The sequence below is a fragment of the Apostichopus japonicus genome, chromosome 7 (assembly GCF_037975245.1).
Source record: "Apostichopus japonicus isolate 1M-3 chromosome 7, ASM3797524v1, whole genome shotgun sequence".
Classification (NCBI taxonomy): Eukaryota; Metazoa; Echinodermata; class Holothuroidea; order Aspidochirotida; family Stichopodidae; genus Apostichopus; species Apostichopus japonicus.
In genome coordinates, this window is record NC_092567.1 from 2,249,667 (window position 1) to 2,272,844 (window position 23,178).

At 35.6% G+C, this 23,178-nt stretch overlaps 4 protein-coding genes across 10 annotated transcripts in view; 1 reads left to right on the top strand and 3 right to left on the bottom strand.

Annotated features, from left to right (window-relative positions):
- LOC139969993 (uncharacterized) overlaps positions 1 to 23,178 on the top strand; it is a 345,154-nt gene that overhangs the window by 291,769 nt on the left and 30,207 nt on the right. The gene's annotated exons all lie outside the window — the stretch shown is intronic.
- The window catches only part of LOC139969982 (uncharacterized), a 314,878-nt gene that overhangs the window by 189,400 nt on the left and 102,300 nt on the right, over positions 1 to 23,178 (bottom strand). The gene's annotated exons all lie outside the window — the stretch shown is intronic.
- Positions 1,901 to 7,161, bottom strand: LOC139970293 (uncharacterized). Its single transcript, XM_071975975.1, has 3 exons — positions 5,243 to 7,161; positions 4,909 to 5,052; positions 1,901 to 3,827 (listed from the first exon to the last, which is right to left on the bottom strand). The coding sequence occupies exon 1, from the start codon at positions 6,933 to 6,935 to the stop codon at positions 5,760 to 5,762; it is 1,176 nt and encodes a 391-aa protein (XP_071832076.1). The 5' UTR covers positions 6,936 to 7,161; the 3' UTR covers positions 1,901 to 3,827; positions 4,909 to 5,052; positions 5,243 to 5,759.
- Positions 7,135 to 22,647, bottom strand: LOC139970292 (uncharacterized). 4 transcript variants are annotated; one of them, XM_071975971.1, is made up of 12 exons: positions 22,256 to 22,611; positions 20,192 to 20,255; positions 19,709 to 19,868; positions 18,834 to 19,023; positions 17,575 to 17,673; positions 12,123 to 12,221; positions 10,598 to 10,696; positions 9,833 to 9,931; positions 9,073 to 9,171; positions 8,369 to 8,467; positions 7,621 to 7,719; positions 7,135 to 7,271 (listed from the first exon to the last, which is right to left on the bottom strand). In XM_071975971.1, the coding sequence occupies exons 1-12, from the start codon at positions 22,274 to 22,276 to the stop codon at positions 7,167 to 7,169; spliced, it is 1,233 nt and encodes a 410-aa protein (XP_071832072.1). In that variant the 5' UTR covers positions 22,277 to 22,611; the 3' UTR covers positions 7,135 to 7,166. The 4 variants fall into 4 exon arrangements, with proteins under 4 accessions (XP_071832072.1, XP_071832074.1, XP_071832073.1 ...); XM_071975973.1 differs by lacking the exon at positions 17,575 to 17,673 and having other exon boundaries at positions 22,256 to 22,629; XM_071975972.1 differs by lacking the exon at positions 10,598 to 10,696 and having other exon boundaries at positions 22,256 to 22,616.

Sequence of the window (23,178 nt, forward strand, 5' to 3'; positions counted from 1 at the left end):
TTTGACCTCACAAGCATTTAGGATTCTTGTACTCAATATGGCAAATCCATGTACCATGTATGAAAAGTATCCATGATTTCTACCATGAGAAATCTGGTTGTGAAGGTTTTCAGGCCTCGACAATTATTTTTGAAAGTAATCGCTATTTGGCGACCGTGACTAAAATTCTACTCGCCAAATTCCACACACAACTAGGCCTGTGATTGTTGGTCAAGTCTCCAAAGTACAGATCTGCAACATCAATACTTTCTATGAACAAGGTTAGGCAGTTAGGCAGATGCAAAGTGCTACGTAATTGCACATTAAAATTTATAATTTTTTCAGTACGAAATTAAAACCTTTTTCCACCAAAAGTAAGTGTTGAACAAAGGGAAACATGACGTAGAATCGTAAATAAGCAGGTAGTCCTACTGTAGTGTCTCAAACAATTAAAGATACAAAATCTGTAAAATACCTACGAAGGTCACAACGAAACTACATTCAACCTGAAATAAATAGACGAAAACGTCCAACAGAACCGCTGTATTACAAATACACCTTTCTGCACACACAATAAGGTTTCCGAGCGGCACGTTAAAGCCAATGCAAATATGTTCGTATTTTCAGTTTTAGATTCTACTATTGCTCATAAGCTCATTACCAATTGCCAATAGCCTCATATTCGTATGAGGCGTAACGAGCACGTTATCTGATAGGTTGGCTGGTGAGAGATACGGTAGCTTATAAACAAGGTTTTCCAAAATGTTACCCCCGATGACCCCAATGACCTATGATCTCCACAAAAAAAACATAGGCTGTTGCTCCTCAATGTGGTCCTCCTCTTCACGAAATATGAGATTGGTACAAGTTTAGTTCCTTGAGATGTCGTGTTTACAAAATTTTAAGTATTTGGCCCCAAGTGACCGCAAATGACCTCCCCACAAAACAATAGGGTTCTTCTACTCAATGTGGTACGTATATACACCAAATTTTAGATTGGTCCAAGCTTCCCTACTTGAGATATCGTGTTTACAAGCGAGGCGTCACACACACACATACACACATACGCGCATTATGGTACTAGTGAGGACTCTGACTCCTTACCTGCTTGTGAGGACTCCTACTTAGGTATACACTAGCAACTTTTAACGTCGTTACTGAGCATAATTCCACCATACTCTAACATACCAGCTATAGCAATGTTTGCATTTTCATTTCTTTGAGCATGTGATATTTCCTATATAACTGAGGACTAGCACACTACAGGTATTTAAAGCCTTCTGAGGACTTGCATGGGGCAAGTATTTAAAGACTTCCGAGGACTTGGATGAGCCAAGTATTTAAAGTCTTCTGAGGACTCCTTCACAAAGCGTATTTAAAACTACTAAGGACTCATAAACTTCTATTAAATGAATTCCGAGGACTCGCAAGTATCTCATACGGACTATCATATGTGACAAGGAAATGGCTTCAGTGTTTTTTTCAAAACCGTGCTCGGACAATTGATTTATTTCTTGTTTATCTAGGGAATTCAACATCAATACCTTTTCAATTCACCACAAGTATGTTGGGTATGGAATGGGTGGTGAGGGAGTCAGTTCTGGTAAGGTGGGGTGGACATTGAAATTTTGCAATGGGGCATTGAAATATGTTAGAAGCTTTTAGGAAAACATCTCAGATTGTGCTATGAACACTCTAAAAATTAAAAATACTTCACATAGATGGACAAAGAAAAGATTACACATTTAAAAGTTCTGTCTTTCTTGGACAAGTTTAATGATGCCTGCTGCAGTAACCAAGAGTAACTTTTACAGATCATGCAGTGAGAGAGAATGTGTTCTAGAAACAATGAGTATTCTGTACTTCATATCATTTATGCAGCTATGAATGATCCTTGCAGCAATTGGTAAGAGTTACATCAGACTAGGAGTTGTCAGTCAAGTCTCATACTTAAACAAAGCAGTTAAATCAGAAATCCATGGACATCAAACCTCTCCTGTTGATTAAAACATAATGAAATAGGGCCATTCTCTGGCATATGAACTGACAGGAAATCAATTCAGTTTTTATCAGAACCCAACTACACAGTTTCTATATAGATTAAATTGTTTTTGCTTTAACTATATCTAGAAATAATTTTCAGTAGTTCACTTTCACATTGATCATGTTTTTACTTAGTTCAGTAAAGTTTCGTTTCCTGAGGAAAAGATTTCTGTTCTAATTCTTCATTAATACTGGATGCTAATTAGCATAATTATGATGTCACACATATGACCAAATTATCACGAAAGTTTTCATTAAAAGTAATTAGTGCATCTGACCTAATGTCCATACAGGACATGCAACTTTTCTTGGTAAAAGACTGTTCTTCTGCAAAATATCTAGTCAAATACTTATTCCAACAATTAATTAATTGCCTCTAATAAGTGGTCACATGTGTGACACTGAAGCCTCACTGGGCTGATGCTAACTGTTTGCACTACGGATGTATTGTAGAACTTCATTCATATTGTAAACGTATCAGATCCAATGCTGTCAACTAGCTTTCTAAAACAATGTCCCTGAACTTATTTTTGGTAAATTGGGGGAGTGTTTGTTGTGTAAACTCTATGGCATACTGTTCTCTACAAGACTACCTTCAACAATATGAGATAAAATGTAGACTTATTACTAGGTCTACTGACTTCTACAGCATTAAATACAATCCCTTCTCTGTCAAAACAATAACTAAAAAACAAGCTTACAGCTTGGTATAAGGGTGTCTAAAAACTAGGTCTACTGACTTCTACAGCATTAAATACAATCCCTTCTCTGTCAAAACAATAACTAAAAAACAAGCTTACAGCTTGGTAAGGGTGCCTAAAAATTTAACCTGGCAACATGCAACATCCACCTGCCATTTTGCATTGCTCCTGATTGGTACCAAATGTGTAGGCCTAGCTGAGACCCAATCTACACTATACTGTACATTAATCTCTGGTCAACCATGTAAGTAAAGTGTACTCGACAGATCTTTTTACTTTTAGTATCAGCATTATTCATCTCAGTCTTAATAAATAGTGTTGAAAAGTCTCTACCATGATTATTAGACTATTGCTCAGACAAAACAAAATGGCAATGATACCTGTTGTATAGTGTAACTGTAACTTCACTAAATTTTGCAAGATGTTAGCAGTTTTGGTTAAACATATATAGTAATTGAGTTACTTAGAAATGTCTTAATTGGTCAAGATTGGAGGCTTGTTACATACTTATTATGCAAATCCAATAAAATCCCACCTCCCCCCCCCCCCGCAAATTGTTGGAGGGTTTGGTAAAATTAATCCATTTAAAATTTGATTGTCTTTACTAGGCTTTTCATCAAGACATTCCATGTACTCAATGAACAAAAACAGCTAAAAACAGAAATCTGTGAACACCAAAACTCTTTGTTTAAAACACAAAACAAAATAGCAACAAAAAAAAAAGTTTGAAATAGCAAATACTGTTGTATCTGAAGACATGCTGAAGGCAAACTGTCCAGGTAAATGTAGAGGCAAAAACGTTGGCATTATTGTAAGTGGCAAAAGTTCACTCTCTGAGATGATTTTGTCAGGTACAAAAAGGTTTAAACTTTGTAAAATGGCCACTTCAGCTTACACAATTTTACTTCTTTTTCTGCTGAATGATGTTGTAAACTTTATACTTTATGCTCTTCCAGTCTTTGGTTGCAAGAGCTGGATATTTTCGCCTCAATGCTTCGCACTCAGACTTTCTCGGAACCCTTTGAACCCGAATATGTTTTTCAAAGTGTTTTTCAATTGTTGCTGTTTGGTTTCTTCTCCATCTGACTCTTTGTTTAGGACTGCCTGCAAATAAAAAAAACAATGGTAAAATATAGTCATCACATTCATCAATGTAAAAGCTGGAGTTCTTTTTTGTTGCTTTTTCAAGTTTTGGGCATTCTAATGCATTATTCAAAATAGCAGACAATGTTGTATAAAATGATTCTATGGCAGCTGATATACAATGGTATTAAACCAATATATATATATGTATATATATATATATATATATATATTATTATTCCAATATATTTTCTAAAACTTACTCCTTATTTGTCAATTATGAGTCATATCTTATTTCTCTGGTTTTGTCTAATAATATATATATATATTTATATAAACAAGAAAGAATCAGGACTGCAAGAAGAGTGCTCTATGCTATAATAGCAGAGCCTAAACATATAAGTATATGCCTTGGTAAGTACAGCTGTAACTCGGAGTTTCACGCCCTTAGGGTGGCGATCGTCAGACAACTGAACAAATACTCGCTGCGCGGGTATATTCTATGGGGAACACGAACCTTATTTCTTACGTGCACGGTTCATTGGTTTGAGCCTATTGTGGCGACACTTGGAGATGAATTCAGATCTCTTATTGAGTAAATGAGGGTTTTTAGATAGGAGGATACAGAGCTTCTCATCAATACAAAGGTTACATTGACCGGATCTAGGCATGCGTGTATTGGAATGCTTAAATACGTTCCACTAAATAACGAAGGGGGCACCCTTACGCTTCAGGTCCCATATATGTTTGGAAAGCTCTGTTTCTTTCTCGTAACGCTCATGACGTAAGGACTTACTGTGGTTACTGTACCTTTGCTTAAAGGGGCCACTCGATAGCCCTATGTATGATTTGGTGTCATGACCAGTAGTAACATCGGCCCTATATATGACACTGCTCACCAAGCAAATCCCGTTGAGGGGGCAATTATTTTTTTCTCTACAATTGCATATGAACTGTGCACGTAAGAAATAAGGTTCGTGTTCCCCACAGAATATACCCGCGCAGCGAGTATTTGTTCATTTGTTCAGTTGTCTATATATATATATATATATATATATATATATATATATATATATAAGCCACATTGCTCTACTTAACTGACCTTTCTTTTTAGTTGATGCATGGCTGTCACTCTCTTCTTCACTTTCGTGAATTTCATTTTGTCCTTCCTTGTCTTCAGTTTCCAAATCTTCTTCATCATATGGTAATTCAGATTCTCCCTCTGATTCATCAGTATAGCTTGGATCTAAGCCGAATAATAATTAGAGATTAATTAAGAGCAAGCAATAGTATGATGCTACTCAAAACACTCTACTGTGGACCAGGTACTTTAACATTAATTCAATAACATGACATTTTTGACACAGCTGACATAATGCATCAAGAGGGAGATAACAAACTTTATATTGGGATTGTAGAATAGAATCTTCACTCACCATCAAGAGGAACCTCAATTTCATCTAACTTCTTGTCTTTGAACTCCCCCACAGCACCCTTCTCCATTAATAGAAGCAGTCGTGCCACTTTAGCCATTTGTAGAGTATTTTCGGGCAGTCTATAATATTCTCGATGCACACGTATGTCATGCCCTAAGAATCCCGCCAGGACATCTAATTCATGGTCCTTCAAACATAGGATCTGGGAAACAGTGGCAATTTGTTTTCTTAATTTTGTTGATGTGAGGTTAGACGGATGCTTTGCACCTGACTTCAGTGCATACTTCCGTATGCAATCAGCTCCCCTCAATGGTTCCATAGAAGAGAAGTTTGGGCGGGCAAAGAAATAATCATTCGTCTCGCTGACTCCAATGAGGGTTCTCTTAGCAGCCAACAGTTCCATCACCTGTACCATTTCCTTTGTGAGAAGGACAGGCACTTTTCTCCCTCGTTTTCCCCTGATCTCAATGCGTTCAAGCTTGTTACACAATGTCTTCTCCCAAGATGATAGAGAGTCCTATACATCATCATTTCCTTGATCATGACATCTGCGTTCAAAGTCAGCCAGCTTTATTCTTTGCACTTCACCACTTCTGCGTCGATTGAAGAGAATTAGCTTGCTCAGAGTTGCTTCAGCTAATGCATACCATGCTGTTACATCATCAGACAAGGCCAACAGCTTCTGTTTCTCTTCTATTACCTCAGACAATTTAGCGTGTAGTTGTCTGATGTCCTCTGATAGTGGTAGCATGTTTGGCTTGTTCCACTTGCGTTCTTCCAGTGTTGTCCTGGCACCTGTTCCCACTTTATGAGCCCACTCAATAACTGCCAGCTTTGAAAATTTATCTGCCTGATCCTCTTTAACTGGATCTTCTGATTTGATGCACTCAGCCTTCACAATCAAAGCACATGTCTGAAGTGAATGACCCAACTTAAGAGCTAACGATGGTGTCTTATACTTCCCAGTTTGGGGGTCTAATCCTGCCAGGTTTCGAACAGCTTCTAATACCGTATCAAACTGTTTTGGACTAATACAGTCATATAAGGACTTCACATCAGGTTTTGTTTCCTTGATTTTCAGCAGTAGTCTTGCAAGTTCACGCATTTTCTGACTAATGTAACCCACTTGATGTCTTTCATGACCTAGTTTGGCAAACATTCGTTCCCCATACTGAACAATAATGTGATCATGTCTAGCAGCAAACGATATGCTATCGTAAGTCATAGATGCAAAAACTGTGTCTTTAAAACTCTGTGATACTTCCTGTGAAAATGGTAGGAGCAGAGCAGATGTTGACTGGTGTCTCTTGTCTTTCATGGTTGACTCAGATGCCATGAAACAATTCTTCTTATGCTTCCATAGGTTATCTCTGGAGAAGTAACCAAAGCAGAGGTTACAGGGAAGGAACTCATCATGTGACTGGTCAAAAGGGGTCCGTCTTGCAGGAATCAAACAGCCATTGCCAGACTGCCAAACTTCAACATTATGGCTATGGTTCCCCTTGTTTCTTAACAGGGTTAAGAGTTCTTTACGCTTACATGACCCGTTATCGTAACTCAGAGCTTCAGCAACTTCTTTTTCCTTCAAATGAACTTGTTCAAGGTGTCTTGGGAGTTTTGCATAGGTTTTCATACAGTACACACAGTACTGGTGTTTGTCCCATTTCCTTTTCCCTTTGTTGTGTGTTTTCATGACCTTTATGCTGGAAGAAGCAGGTGCAACATTTTCCTTTTCACATCTTTTTCCTGGCTTAGACCCCCTGGCATCCTCAGCTTCAACATCACTCTCTGGTGACCAGTTACCAGCATCGCTGCTACTGTCTTGTTCTATGTGATCATGCGAATTGGAAACAGTAGCGGTGGTTCTCAACACTGCAGAATCCTTTTTGTTTGGTGATTTGGAGGATTCAGTTGATGTTTCTCCCTAAAAACTACTTCCAAGTCGTCTCTGTTGTGAAGTTGGCATGGGAATGATGTATGAGCAATCACTGTCACTATCTGAGTATATCACAAGTGTTGAAAAGATTCCCTGTAAATGGAAGCAAACAACGTGCATGAGAGTTTTTTTTTAATGATACAATGACATAGTTGAGATCTTAATAAAAGTAAGGAGTGGTTCAATAAAGAAAAATGTAAACTAATCTACAACCTTTAATAAGTAGCCAATGAAGTAGTCATTTATGTGAATCAAAACAATGAAACACACGAACTAATTTAAAATATAAATTTACTTCATCACTCATATCTTAATGCTGTGATTGATATTATCTAATGAGAGTCAATGGATAACTAACAGGTTGTTATAATTAATGACAGTTTCTTCGTCTAAAAATGTTATTGTTATTCACTTTCTACTTGATTGTTAAAATATTATATACCTTTCCTCCCACTGCGATTTCATCAATGTCACTTTCATCATTTTCACTTTCATCTAAAGGGATAACACCTCCCCCAGAAGTTATGTCACAGCATTTGTCCTGCAATTGAAGAAATATGACATTCATAATAACCAGTAATGGCAGTTCACTCAGCCAATCTTACAACATTACCACAAAATGGTCTACGTGCATTTGGGAAACAAAATGCCCTCATTCTTACTTAATGAAGCTCTCTGAGTAAGAACATTTAGTTTAATTCAATGCCACCTAACAAGATGAGAGTTACTATTTTAAAGACAGAGCTGTGTGTTAACAAAAATCAAAGGAATTGGTTCTTTTGAGGACCTATCTGACACAACTACTAATGTAAAAGGACACAAATGTGCAACAAGCTTCCTTATATTGTTAATGGTGATACAAGGAAATCAATAGCCAGAGTGCCTGATTTTTGTACATCAATATGTCATAACAAATGTAACAGACAGTAAAGCAATGTTACTACTTGCACAATAAACATACTGTAAGGTCCTCCCATTGATAGTCTTATAGGACTTTATCAAACTACACATTCAAGCTTTGGAGTTTAAATCACTGAACCATAGTGAATATTAATATCTAACACTATACAAGCAACACAAGTGGTGTATAACATATTGGAACTCTTGCGCTGTTTACTGAAGATATAATGAGATATGCATCTTTAACATTATTTACTTTCCATAAGATCTTTACAATATTACTGAATTACCTCTCCTTCATTTGTGGTTTCATCAATGTCACTTTCACCATCTGCGTTTTCATCAAATAGGGGATCACTTCTTCCAGAAGTTGAGTCACAGCATTTGTCCTGCAATTGAAGAAATATGACATCTATAATAATCCACAGAATGCCCTCATTCTTACTTAATGAAGCTCTCTGAGTAGGAACATTTAGTTTAGTTCAATGCCACCTAACAAGATGAGAGTTACTATTTTAAAGACAGAGCTGTGTGTTAACAAAAATCAAAGGAATTGGTTCTTTTGAGGACCTATCTGACACAACTACCAATGTAAAAGGACACAAATGTACAACAAGCTTCCTTATATTGTTAATGGTGATACAAGGAAATCAATAGCCAGAGTGTCTGATTTTTGTACATCAATATGTCATAACAAATGTAACAGACAGTAAAGCAATGTTTCTACTTTCACAATAAACATACTGTAAGGTCCTCCCATTGATAGTCTTATAGGAATTTATCAAACTACACATTCAAGCTTTGAGGTTTAAATCACTGAACCATAGTGAATATTAATATCTAACACTACACCAATCAATATTACATGAAACAAGCAACACTAGTGGTTTAAAACATATTGGAAATCTTGCACTGTTTAGTGTGAAATATAATGAGATATGCATCTTAAATATTATTCACTTTCCATAAGATTGTTACAACATTACTGAATTACCTCTCTTTCATTTGTGGTTTCATCAATGTCACTTTCGTCACCCGCACTTTCATCTAATAGGGGATCACCTCCTCCAGAAGTTGAGTCACAGCTTCTTTTCTGGAATTGAAAGAATATGACATCCATAATAACCAATAATTGCAGTTAACTTAGCCAATCTGACAAAATAACCAAAAAATGGTCTACGTGCATTTGGGGAACAAAATGCCTTCATACTTCCTAAATGAAGCTCTCTGAGTAAGAACATTTAGTTTAGTTCAATGCCACCTAACAAGATGAAAGTTACTATTTAAAAGACAAAACTGTGTGTTAACAAAAATCAAAGGAATTGGTTCTTTTGAGGACCTATCTGACACAACTACCAATGTAAAAGGACACAATAAGTACAACAAGCTTCCTTATATTGTTAATGGTGATACAAAGAAATCCATAGCCAGAGTGTCTGATTTTTGTACATCAAAATGTCATAACAAATGTAACAGACAGTAAAGAAAATGTTACCACATGCACAATATACATAAAGTCCTCCTATTGATAGTCTTAAGGAATTTATCAAACTACACATTCAAGCTTTGAGGTTTAAGTCACTGAACCATAGTGAATTTTAATATCTAACACTACACATATAAAAATTACATGAAACAAGCAATACTTGTTGTTTAATTGGAACTCTTGTGCTGTTTATGGAAAATATATAATGAGATATGCATCTTTAACATTATTTACTTTCCATAAGATCTTTACAATATTACTGAATTACCTCTCCTTCATTTGTGGTTTCATCAATGTCACTTTCATCATCTGCGTTTTCATCTAAGAGGGCATCACCTCCTACAGCAGTTAAGTCATAGCATTTGTCCTGCAATTGAAAAAAATATGACATCTATAATAACCAGTAATGACGGATTAATCAATCTGAAAACATATATTCAAAATGGTCTACGTGTATTTGAGCCACAAATGCCTTCATACTAACTTAATGAAGCTCTCTGAGTGAGAACATTTAGTTTAGTTCAATGCCACCTAACAAGATAAAAGATAATATTTAAAAGACAGAGCTGTGTGTTAACAAAAATCAAAGGAATTGGTTCTTTTGAGGACCTATCTGACACAACTACCAATGTAAAAGGACACAAATGTACAACAAGCTTCCTTATATTGTTAATGGTGATACAAGGAAATCAATAGCAAGAGTGTCTGATTTTTGTACATCAATATGTCATAACAAATGTAACAGACAGTAAAGCAATGTTTCTACTTGCACAATAAACATACTGTAAGGTCCTCCCATTGATAGTCTTATAGGAATTTATCAAACTACACATTCAAGCTTTGAGGTTTAAGTCACTGAACCATAGTGAATATTAATATCTAACACTACACCAATCAATATTACATGAAACAAGCAACACTAGTGGTTTAAAACATATTGGAAATCTTGCACTGTTTAGTGTGAAATATAATGAGATATGCATCTTAAATATTATTCACTTTCCATAAGATTGTTACAACATTACTGAATTACCTCTCTTTCATTTGTGGTTTCATCAATGTCACTTTCGTCACCCGCACTTTCATCTAATAGGGGATCACTTCCTCCAGAAGTTGAGTCACAGCTTCTTTTCTGAAATTGAAAGAATATGACATCCATTATAACCAAAAATTGCAGTTAACTTTGCCAATCTGACAAAATTACCACAAAATGGTCTACGTGCATTTGGGAAACAAAATGCCCTCATTCTTACTTAATGAAGCTCTCTGAGTAAGAACATTTAGATTAGTTCAATGCCACCTAACAAGATGATAGTTTTTATTTTAAAACAGAGCTGTGTGTTAACAAAAATCAAAGTAATCACTTCTTTTGAGGACTTATCTGACACAACTACCAATGTAAAAGGACACAAATGTACAACAAGCTTCCTTATATTGTTACTGGTGATATAAGGAAATCAATAGCCAGAGTGTCTGATTTTTGTACATCAAAATGTCATAACAAATGTAACAGACAGTAAAGCAATGTTTCTACTTGCACAATAAACATACTGTAAGGTCCTCCCATTGATAGTCTTATAGGAATTTATCAAACTACACATTCAAGCTTTGAGGTTTAAGTCAGTGAACCTTAGTGAATATTAATATCTAACACTATACAAATAAAAATTACATGAATCAAGCAATACTTGTTGTTTAATTGGAACTCTTGTGCTGTTTAATTAAAATATATAATGAGATATGCATCTTTAACATTATTTACTTTCCATAAGATCTTTACAACATTACTGAAGTACCTCTCCTTCATTTGTGGTTTCATCAATGTCACTTTCACCATCTGCATTTTCATCTAAGAGAGCATCACCTCCTACAGCAGTTAAGTCGCAGCATTTTGTCCTGCAATTGAAAGAATATGACATCCATAATAACCAATAATGACAGTTTATTCAATCTAAAAACATATATTCAAAATGGTCTACGTGTATTTGAGCCACAAAATGCCCTCATTCTTACTTAATGAAGCTCTCTGAGTAAGAACATTTAGTTTAGTTCAATGCCACCTAACAAGATGAGAGTTACTATTTAAAAGACAGAGCTGTGTGTTAACAAAAATCAAAGGAATTGGTTCTTTTGAGGACCTATCTGACACAACTACCAATGTAAAAGGACACAAATGTACAACAAGCTTCCTTATATTGTTAATGGTGATACAAGGAAATCAATAGCCAGAGTGCCTGATTTTTGTACATCAATATGTCATAACAAATGTAACAGACAGTAAAGCAATGTTACTACTTGCACAATAAACATACTGTAAGGTCCTCCCATTGATAGTCTTATAGGAATTTATCAAACTACACATTCAAGCTTTGGAGTTTAAATCACTGAACCATAATGAATATTAATATCTAACACTACACAAATAAAAATTACATGAAACAAGCAACACTAGTGGTTTGAACATATTGGAAATCTTGCACTGTTTAGTGTGAGATATGAGATATGCATCTTTAACATTATTTCCTTTCCATAGGATCCTTACAATATTACTGAATTACCTCTCCTTCATTTGTGGTTTCATCAATGTCACTTTCATCATTTGCATTTTCATCTGATAGGGGATCACCTCCTCCAGTAGTTAGGTCACAGCATTTGTCCTGCAATTGAAAGAATATGGTCATTTTCACAATCAGTGGTGTAACTTCCAATATTGGCACTTATTGCTGTGTAACTCAGTGACCAAATACCAGAATTCTTAGATTTTTTGCCATTTGACCATCCTAAGTGAAGTCTACCTTGGGTAGCTTAACGAACTTTCTCGGTTTCTTCAGGTTGATTTGGTGGCCATAAATATGCTTAAAATATGCTAGTTCAGCCGTACACTCTCAACTACACTGTTTTTGTCAGAGCCTGTACTTATTGGTGGAAGGTATTTTCCAGTTCTTATTTGGTTGATAGTATCAACAAGTGTCCAAACTAAAATGCAATTGTGTTCCCCAGGTTTCCTTCGTTTCCTTCTCCAAGGAACGGTGGCTAGATTTTGTCGTTTCGGAGGTGACATTTTCCGTTAACAATTGGTACCTAAGTTTGACTGCAACTATGTTCTAGTTAAGCAGTGTAAATTTTGTTAAGTAAGGTTGCATTATTACAATAACTAATGTGTCTAATATCTGGGCCAAAATTTTTTTTTCATTTGGAATTCTTAAAAAAATTGTGTTAATTTCAAATTTAATGTTAACTTTTCCGTTAACTTTTCCGTCACCTCCGAAACAAAGCATTCTTCAGTCCAAGATTTATGTAAACAATAGTATAGCCATTTTGAACTTATTAAAATATACCTCACCCCCTAACGTAATATTTGAGTAAAAGTTGTGACAACATGACCAGTCGTTTTAATTTCTGGGAGATTCTTAACTTTCCGTTAACATGCGTCACCTCCGAAACACCTTGTCACCTCCGAAACAGGTTAGTTGGAAATTTGATCTCTACTGATCCAATAAACATCTTCCTTGGCTAAAACTCATATTACAGTTATTCTGTAGAGGTGTAGCAACCAGTATGATAATATCTTTTAAAAGGTCCTTTATTAATTATGTTAAATTTGAATTAAACTGTAAATTAATGTTTCGGAGGTGACACAATATTGTTAACACTACATTTTTTACATTTCTGCTGTTTGTGTACCATCATATGCTAATGGATGACTTAATCTACCTTAGAAAACACTGTAACAAACTGAACAAAGTATTAATGAAACTCTCACATGCACAGTTGATGAATAAATTACAAATATGTGTTTTTTTGCCACTTTTTCCCCTTTCTGGACAGGAGATAGCGTACCATCGCTTACATTAGTGCTATTAATAAACTTGAATGAAATGATCGATTAGTAATGAAGTGCTGTCCATAAAAGATCACAATCACCAAACATGCAGTTTTTAAAACTTTATTAACATGGGACAAATTTATCAGATATTAGCTCAATCTGCCTGTGGTCTTTGCTATCGTTTCGGAGGTGACATTGATTGTTTACATGTAATATACTGAACTATCCCTTTGTTTGAGCATATTTCTGAAATATTCTACTAGTGCATACACTTGTGCTGCAGTTATATGTTACCTTCTGTGAGTTCTACAGTGCTGTTGGGTACATGTTCACAGGTTTAATTTTGCACCATGTTGACCTGTACCAGTATACACATTAGTTTGCATGATTCCCACTATAACCACGGAGGGCTCTACTATTTGGTCCAGGTAAATATCCTACAAAAGTTCAGAATATTTGTTCACAATATGTAGACCTGCTGCTGTAACATTTGAAGCAAAAAGAAAGAATCTTATTGCAACTTTAATGAGCTGTTGTTATCATAGCAAATTGTCTGAAAAGAAGAAATTTCCCAAAAATACATAAAATTTGAACAGGGAATTCCCCTCCCTTTTCTTAAAGAGTGTGAAAAGTGAAGACTGGTGCAAAAGGAAACGTCTAATGCTGGTAATCTGACCTAGTGTCGATGAGGTGTAACAGAAGTGTTAGACACCACCATCGATCCCAGAAAATACACACACAGCTTGCTACCATCGTTAATAGACACTAGTGTACAGTCAGTACAGCTACAGCACAGCACATTGTACAAACGATACAGCGATGGACATCTCAGGTCAAGCTAAAGATAACAAGGTATCACGTTTCATTACTGTCTGCATTTTGTAGCGACACAAACAAAAAGTCACTTGCAAGTAACAGAAAGTTACATTTTTCAGATGGCCGCACACGGTTTGGGGCGAGTCTTCAATGCCTTTAACAACCAATTACAAACAACTAACCTTTATAGAGTGAAAACTCATTTAACTCTAGATTGTTGCTCCAGATGGTCTCTTAGGCCTTGTTCACATTTAAGATTGCAACCTGGGCGATTATTGATATTAAGTCCGCGAGGAGGATAAACTAGTTAAGAAAAAGACGCATTCACATTTCAGAACGAGTAAGTTTTGTCTGTTTGCGAGATTAATATACTGCGCAGGCGTATAAAGGTCATATCAGCTGTTTACATTCCCCTGTGCTTTACCATTGTCTTATGTTCTGTACTAGTATGTACTACTCCGTACACCACTGCACGGCAACGTACAATCATCGCACATAAACAGTTAACTGTATTCAAACAACTCTGTACTGGCATTACCATAACATTTTAACCCAGATTTGAATTTCTTCCAAACCCTTCAGTGGATGAGCAAACGATCTTGCTAGTCAGTGTTTACTGCTTGATGTCGCATTTGAGGCTAATCTAACATCATAGGCATTTAATGTTAGGTCTAAAGACCTAGTAAGGTCTACTGTATCTGTATACAGTAGGCTAGTATTGCAACTTCATTATAGGCCAGGCCAGATGTAACGGTTTTAGCCTTTTGCTAACTTCCATAGCAACCGAACCCAAAATCATCCGTTTTGAAATAACCATCAAATTACAGAGTTTGGCCTCTTCAAAAATCTGTCATTACGGCGTACAATGAATTTAAGGCTATAACAGTAGATTTAAGTGGACTGTCATTTAGTTTATTTTTGTCTCACAACCGTTACCGAATCTTTTCTGCAGCGTTGGTCAAATCGGTTCAAAGAAAATGAAATGGGTTCACGAATAGCATCGTTTGGTAGTGTTTCTGTTAAGAAGGGCAACGCTCTGACAAACACATACATGTACGTACTACCCGCCCAATAGCAACTTGATATATCGGAAATCTCGGGTCACCATTAAGTCACCGACCATTCACATCACATTTACTGAGAATGCAGGATAAATTCTTAAGACTGCATGCCGACTTGAAGTATGAGTAAAGGAGTGTTCACACTAAGGGAATTAATTTCCCTTGAGGACTTGAAGTACGGGTGCATTCTTAAATGTGAGCAAGGCCAAGCTGCTGTTAAATGATTTTAGCCCATCATTTATGCAGTTTTTGACAAGTGTTAACCTAACTTTTCACTAAAACTTTGATAGACTGTGGTTACAGTAGGTCATGTTAATGAAGTGTTTTTTTCTAGAATAATAGACTGAATGTCCTCTTCAAATTTGTAAAAGGTTACAGGAATGTGACAGTCAGTTTCACTGCCAAAAGTGTAACCAACATAAATGATACTGTAACTAGCAGTCAGAATGGCTAATGGCTACATAATGTTAATAATTTCTTTGTGGTATAATATTTCATATGCAATTAGCCAAAACAGTGTGAATTTTACCAAATGATTTTGAATGGATACAGTATTGTCTCCAAGTTATCATGAATGGCAGCAAAAGCAGTCACTGCACTATTATCATGAATGTCATTAAAATATTATCAACATATCCTTCTAGGCCTAATGTTTTTCATACTTTCCAAGGTAAGTTCTATGTATTTTAGCATGAATCAAGCCTTCTGGGTTGTGTAAACGTTTAGCGTCACCTCCGAAACAAAAGAGACTGAAGGTACAATATGTTGTATGTGAGATAATCATTTGCAATATGAGTGCCACAGTAAGAGACTTCAGCCCAATGTTTACAATTGCTTTTTAAATGCCCTTATTTGCTTTACCTGACATTTACCTTTTTATAACATAAAACTATTGTATTCTGTGTTCTGTATTCTTTCACTTGTTTCACTAGTTGTACAGGTAATTGATGTACATTCTCTGCTACTTGGCAGAGATATTTTTTATTTAAATCAGTGTTTGATTAAAGATGTTATGAATATTCATTGAGTTTAAGTGTTTAATTCTTTGTTAATTAGCAAAAAAGCCTTTACAACAACTTGTAAACATTTTTGTCACCTCCGAAACACATGTAAAATGTTAACGTCACCTCCGAAACGCGTAAGTGGGAAAATTCCAACTTTTGCAAAACTGCATGGATTTTTGTGCAACTTGGATTGGATATTAGCCCTCTGTGAGGAGACATTATTTAGGGTGTTTGACTTGGCCTTATCTTTTTATTAAATAGTTTAAAGTTAAAATTAAGAAAAACAATCCTTGATTTCCAATAAATTTTCAGTTGACATGGAAATATCTGCAATAGTATTAAAAAATTTCTGCCAAATCCTTTTCATTTTTAAGTAACATATAATGATAAGCATTTTAAAGTTTACTTGAAACAGAGTACTGTTTTAACACTGTGTAAATATGGTTGCTTAAAAATATATCTTTTTGCTTAAAGTTTCCTAGAGTCATACAGTCACCGAAAAATTACACCCATAAACGTATATGTTTAAGCTCCGAAAAGTTGAAGTTACAAAAATTTGAACCCTTTAACATGTGATGTTAATAAAAATTTCAATATATATGGTGTTTGAAATTTTGGCCCTGAGTGTACAAAAGTTACACCACTGATTGTGAAAATGACCATATGACATCCATAATAACCAGAAATGACAGTTTAATCAATCTGACATTACCACAACTTGGTCTACGTGTATTTGAGCCACAAAATGCCCTCATTCTTACTAATGAAGCTCTCTGAGTAGGAACATTTAGTTTAGTTCAATGCCACCTAACAAGATGAGAGTTACTATTTAAAAGACAGAGCTGTGTGTTAACAAAATCAAAGGAATTGGTTCTTTTGAGGACCTATCTGACACAACTACTAATGTAAAAGGACACAAATGTACAACAAGCTTCCTTATATTGTTACTGGTGATATAAGGAAATCAATAGCCAGAGTGTCTGATTTTTGTACATCAATATGTCATAACAAATGCAACAGACAGTAAAGCAATGTTTCTACTTGCACAATAAACATACTGTAAGGTCCTCCCATTGATAGTCTAATAGGAATTTATCAAACTACACATTCAATCTTTGAGGTTTAAGTCACTGAACCATAGTGAATATTAATATCTAACACTATACAAATAAAAATTACATGAAACAAGCAATACTTGTTGTTTAATTGGAACTCTTGTGCTGTTTAATGAAAATATATAATGAGATATGCATCTTTAACATTATTTACTTTCCATAAGATCTTTACAATATTACTGAATTACCTCTCCTTCATTTGTGGTTTCATCAATGTCACTTTCACCATCTGCGTTTTCATCTAAGAGGGCATCACCTCCTACAGCAGTTAAGTCACAGCATTTGTCCTGCAATTGAAAGAATATGACATCCATAATAACCAGTCATGACAGTTTATTCAATCTGAAAACATATATTCAAAATGGTCTACGTGTATTTGAGCCACAAAATGCCCTCATTCTTATTTAATGAAGCTCTCTGAGTAAGAACATTTAGTTTAGTTCAATGCCACCTAACAAGATAAAAGATCATATTTAAAAGACAAAACTGTGTGTTAACAAAAATCAAAGGAATTGGTTCTTTTGAGGACCTATCTGACACAACTCCTACTACTATTGTTAATGGTGATACAAGGGAATCAATAGCCTGATTTTTGTACATCAACATGTCATAACGAATGTAACAGACAGTAGATAAATGTTACTACTTGCACAATAAACATACTGTAAGGTCCTCCCATTGATAGTATTATAGGAATTTATCAAACTTCACATTCAAGCTTTGAGGTTTAAATCACTGAACCATTGTGAATTTTGATATGCAACACTACACCAATCAATATTACATGAAACAATGAGCTTCCTTAATGAAGCTCCCTGAAGTTATGAGTAAGTTCTATATGCCACCTTATAACATGAAACTGACTACTTTAATGACAGATGTGTCTACAAAATGTCTGAGGACCTTTCTGACACAGCAATTGTGTAACAATGTTACAAAAATGAAAAGTAAACCACCTACGACAAGCTTCTGTGAGCAGCGGTGAGAGCAGACTACATAGCATCTGGAAAAACATGATGTTACATTAAACCAGACCCTTAACTACTGCTTACAATCTAAATTAAGGCAAGTTTTATAGTGAAAGTGAATCTATTGTAGGTTACAAAACATATGGGAGACTTGGACATGTTGAAAAGCTGTTGATACTTCATGTAAGCCAACCTCAAACTGAAGTGAACAGACACTTACTAATCCTATTCACTTCATTTCAGGTGTCTATTGACCTCAGTTTGAGGTTGGCTTACATGAAGTACCTCCCTGAAACAATCAAATAATTATAACAGCCTAGTTACTTATTCACAAGTCGTTCTGGTCTCTGTTGTTGTTTAAACTGTGCCCCCAGGGTTAAAATATCATCATAATAATAATATGCTTGTGCCTGTTTAATATGTAAAATTCATTTCAAGAGAACTGAGAATTATCAGCAGTAATTTATTTTCTAACTTACTTGTCTCCATTCTGCGTCTGGATTTCCATAGTCATATCGAATCTCAGTCCCCTTTTCAATTTTTTTCTTTGAATATATAAATAAACGGGGAACGCCATGCACCTCCACCTTCTTGACAAAAGTATTTGCTTGAGTTTCTTTAGTATCATTTATGTATCGTGCTTTTGAGGTTGTGAAGTATGCATCAATGCTTTGGAAAGAAGGAAATATAAAATGTACAAAGTACAGAATCAGAACCGTCTTTGCTTTGCTAAAACTAGAAAGTAAATACAAATTCAAAGTTAGGTGTTGCAATATGATGCATTTACATGACTTAAAAGATAGTCCAGAAGAAAGTTTGCCCTGGACTATCCTTCTAAAGTAGCGACTATAACTGTCATATCACATACAAGCTTTCCACGGTTAACTCTTCCATGTCTAAAACAACATCTAATTGAAAGATGATATATCATTCAATATACTCTACTAAACATTCCAAATCTCAAATTAACAACAGGAAGATGAATGGAGGATTCAAGGTTTAAAGCTAATTATTTAAATAAGATACATTTTTCAAATATCAAATATAATTCCCAACCTTCTGGTACATGCATTTGTTTATCAAAACAGTAGTGATTCTCCCTGTTTTGGGCTTATTTCTAAAGTTACTCATAAATTGTAAAACAGCCACAATTTTGGAACATTAGTACACCATTGTGAGACTAGACTATAACTAATGACAACGATGATAGGTTTTCTTGGACCGTTATTGGCAAGTTTGTGCCTATATTCACACATATCATCAGACTTGATGAAACCAATACAATAATCATGATGCATTATCTGTTGAATGGGGAGGGGGACGACTGTTACTGTACAGAGAGAACACAACATACCACAAAAACTTTCCTTTGTGTTGAAAGGAAAACAAGTAATCGCTTCTGTTAGGACTTTCAGATTCCAGATGTGCTGCATCATTGTCACTTAGCAGCTTTCCACAGTATTCTAACAGTAATGTGCCTCCTTCAAAGTCTTTTTTGGCAAACAGACCTTTCCCTGTGTATTAGGAAATAAAGATTTTCCTAGCTGCTTTGTTTTCCACGGTCATCTACGATAGGTTTCTAGCCAAAACTCTTTCAATGCTAAACAGGATGGTCAACACCTGAGTGATCAATTTTCAGCAGTCATATGAAATGCTTTACCAAGTGAAAAGCTATTACCAATATACCAAACTGAATTGTTGACATAAACGTAAATCAATTTACATCAATAATAAACTTTTATCTCCAACTGTGCTGTATGTAACGCACAACTTTCGATGACCCCCCCCCCCCCCACAAGTAAGATGTATTAAATACATCAATGTAAGTGGTTCTTACCTATGTAGGAGTTAATGAATAGTACTTCAAAGTCTTCATCATGAGTTGTGAATTCAGAAGTATTCTGTGAAGGATGTAAAAGGTAGCATCTTTTATATTCTTTACTACCAGTTGCGGGAAATGTTCTACTAATTCTACTTCTAGTTCTTACTTCTTGTACTTCTTGTTCTACTTCTTCTAATTCAGCTTGAAATAATCTTAATTCTCAAAGACTTGTTTACCAGTTCAGGTTGTGCCCAGGAAAGGGATTCAAAACTGGCTTTGGTCAATAAACCTTTTATTGTCATTTTTGTTTGAGTAATTGAAACGTATAAAAATGCATTGTAACGCCCATCATCTTGCCAATTTGAGTAAAAAATAAACAGTATTTAGTTAAGGTAAAATTTTAACATCATTAAAACAACATTCTAAACACCCATGTGAAACTGGTGACATATGTGAAATAGTCATTTTTAAAAAGTCTGCCTCAAGCAGTGGCAGTGCTATGGGGGAGGGGATGGCAATTTCCTCCCTCCTCCAATCAGATCTTCTACTTATCGAAAAATATAAGGAGCTAGGCTAATGGCAAACTCCGCACATTAGACCCCTTCCCCACATCAGTGTTATATTTTTAGCACTCCCCCATTAAATATATAGCTTGACCCCCTTGTTGCCCCCCAGAATTGCCATGGCTGGTGCCGTGCCACTGGCCCCAAGAAATAAAAATAACAAAACAAGAGAAGGTAGTTGTGGTTGTCCAGCAGGTAAGGAGGAAATCAATGAGGAGAGAAGATGGTGTCAGTATGATAATTATTAATTAAATACAATATGGAAAGTTTAATGGTGCATTAAACTTTTCAACTGCTGAAAATATGTTATAAACATTGGTTATAATTTCCAACACAACTCAAACACTGTCTAAAAATTGCAAGTAAGATGAGTTAGCAAGAAATTTTTTAATTGAACACATGACATACAGTACATGGGTACTGAAGAAAGTAATTGCATGCACTGCTAGAAACAGATGGCAATATTAGAAAGCAGGGAGGATTCAGCAGCCTGGGGAGGGAGTTAGGGAGGGGTTCCCTTCCCATTGCTTTTCATCGCTTTTTCTTGCAGTACAAAATACAAATTGCAGTCTTATTTTAAGCCAGCTCTTTGAAAAATGCTATGTAACCCTCTTTCCTGGGATACTACTTGAGATGACAGTGGCAGAGCTCCTTCAATGAAGAAATCACAGGAACCTATAATATAAAATCACATGGATTGCAACTTAAGTCATATTGTCTTGGGGAGAGTCATAATTTTTGGGGGGCACCTACAGCAAGGAGGGTCTATTACATGGAGAGGTCACCTTCTTCATGAATCATGATTTCTGGAAAACTTTGTCTAAAGCCTCTCTAAACTAGAGCTCCATGTTACTGCTGTGGCCTAGCTTAGGAGTGAACGAGACAGTCCATGGGGGTCTAACATTATGATAAACACACGAACAGTGCAGAAGGATCTTGCCATGCACATGGTTACTTTTGAATAGGCATGAAACTTGATTACAAGCCAATATTGACTTACAATATAATATGTCTGCAACATAGACAACCAATTCATTTATATATAACTGCAAAAGAAATCCATTGAATTACTTATGTTTGTTCATGTTGTGTACAAGCAACATTCTATAAGTCATTACAAATACTGTACTATAATGTTTCATTACTTGAGCAATGAGCATGCCTGTGCAAGCTATTTGCCTTAGGTCTGGTCAATATGGTCACCACATCCATATCACATGTATTACTAATCAACTATTTATAAATTTATGTCACACAGGTAGATCTATACAGATATCAATAATAAATCTAGTAAGAAATATTCCAAACAATATATTCGGTTGTTAATTGGCATTATGGTAATAATCCTTAAGATTTGTCAATTAATCGTTATCTAAATATTCTGGGAGCCTCCTGGGGGGGGGGGGGGCATCTTTGAAAAAATGATCAACAATGAAAATGGTTAAACAGCTCAGGCTAAAGGTTTAACAAAGTTAACATAACTGCACTGAAACACAAGTTCCATTTCAATCCTTACCTTGAGCCTCCTTCTCGCCATGGCCACAAGCCAAATGTCTCGCTACAAAGATAGATTAAAATTTAATTGATCATGATAACTCTATGTGTAGCCATGTCAACACACAAAATTATGATATCCAATCAAGGCCATGGTATAAAATTTCCAAAATTAAATCATCCACCCATTGGTAGCTGACATAGGGTAGCAAACATAAGTCCACTATGATTCTTATAATTAATCTAAAGCTCTCCTCAGAGTTAAAGAATAGTATCCAAATTGGCCTGAATTCGAAATTGCCAATACCACCATCAACAGTAATACAATTGTAGTACAAGTGATATTCATCACAAATTGATAAAACTAAATCAAAAACATCGGGACACTCCATGTAGAGATATCCTTGTGCCATTTTATGCTAGTACTGTAGTACAAGTAGGCCTACTGTAGGTTAATTATTGGGCTATTAGGGATAGGCCAACTGCTACTTTACAGATTGCGTCACATTTAAAAGTTACGTGAGCCGAGCCGAACAATCTTAACTTTTGGCTACACAAGCGAGGACCTAACGTTGTGAAGTCGGATTATTACTAGGCGTGGTATATATTAACTAAACTAGGCCTAGGCTAGCATAGGTATATACCTAAACAGTTAGTTTGTGTTACAAAGGCTCAAGATATCATAGCATTAATAATATCGCTAAACGTTAGGCTACTGTATTGAGGTCTGACCTATCTAACGCTACCTGCTACTTTGAGTCCTCACCTGTCACGAAAAACCATATTCACAATTTCACATACAAAGCCAAGTCAAACTTTTGATTTACCCTAAAACAAAACTATTACCTGACCAAATCTAAGTTGGAAATGAACGAAAGAAATGTAAAACAGGAATGATCCTTACCGACGTGATTAATTGAGTGACGTTTTCCTTCAAGAATTCAA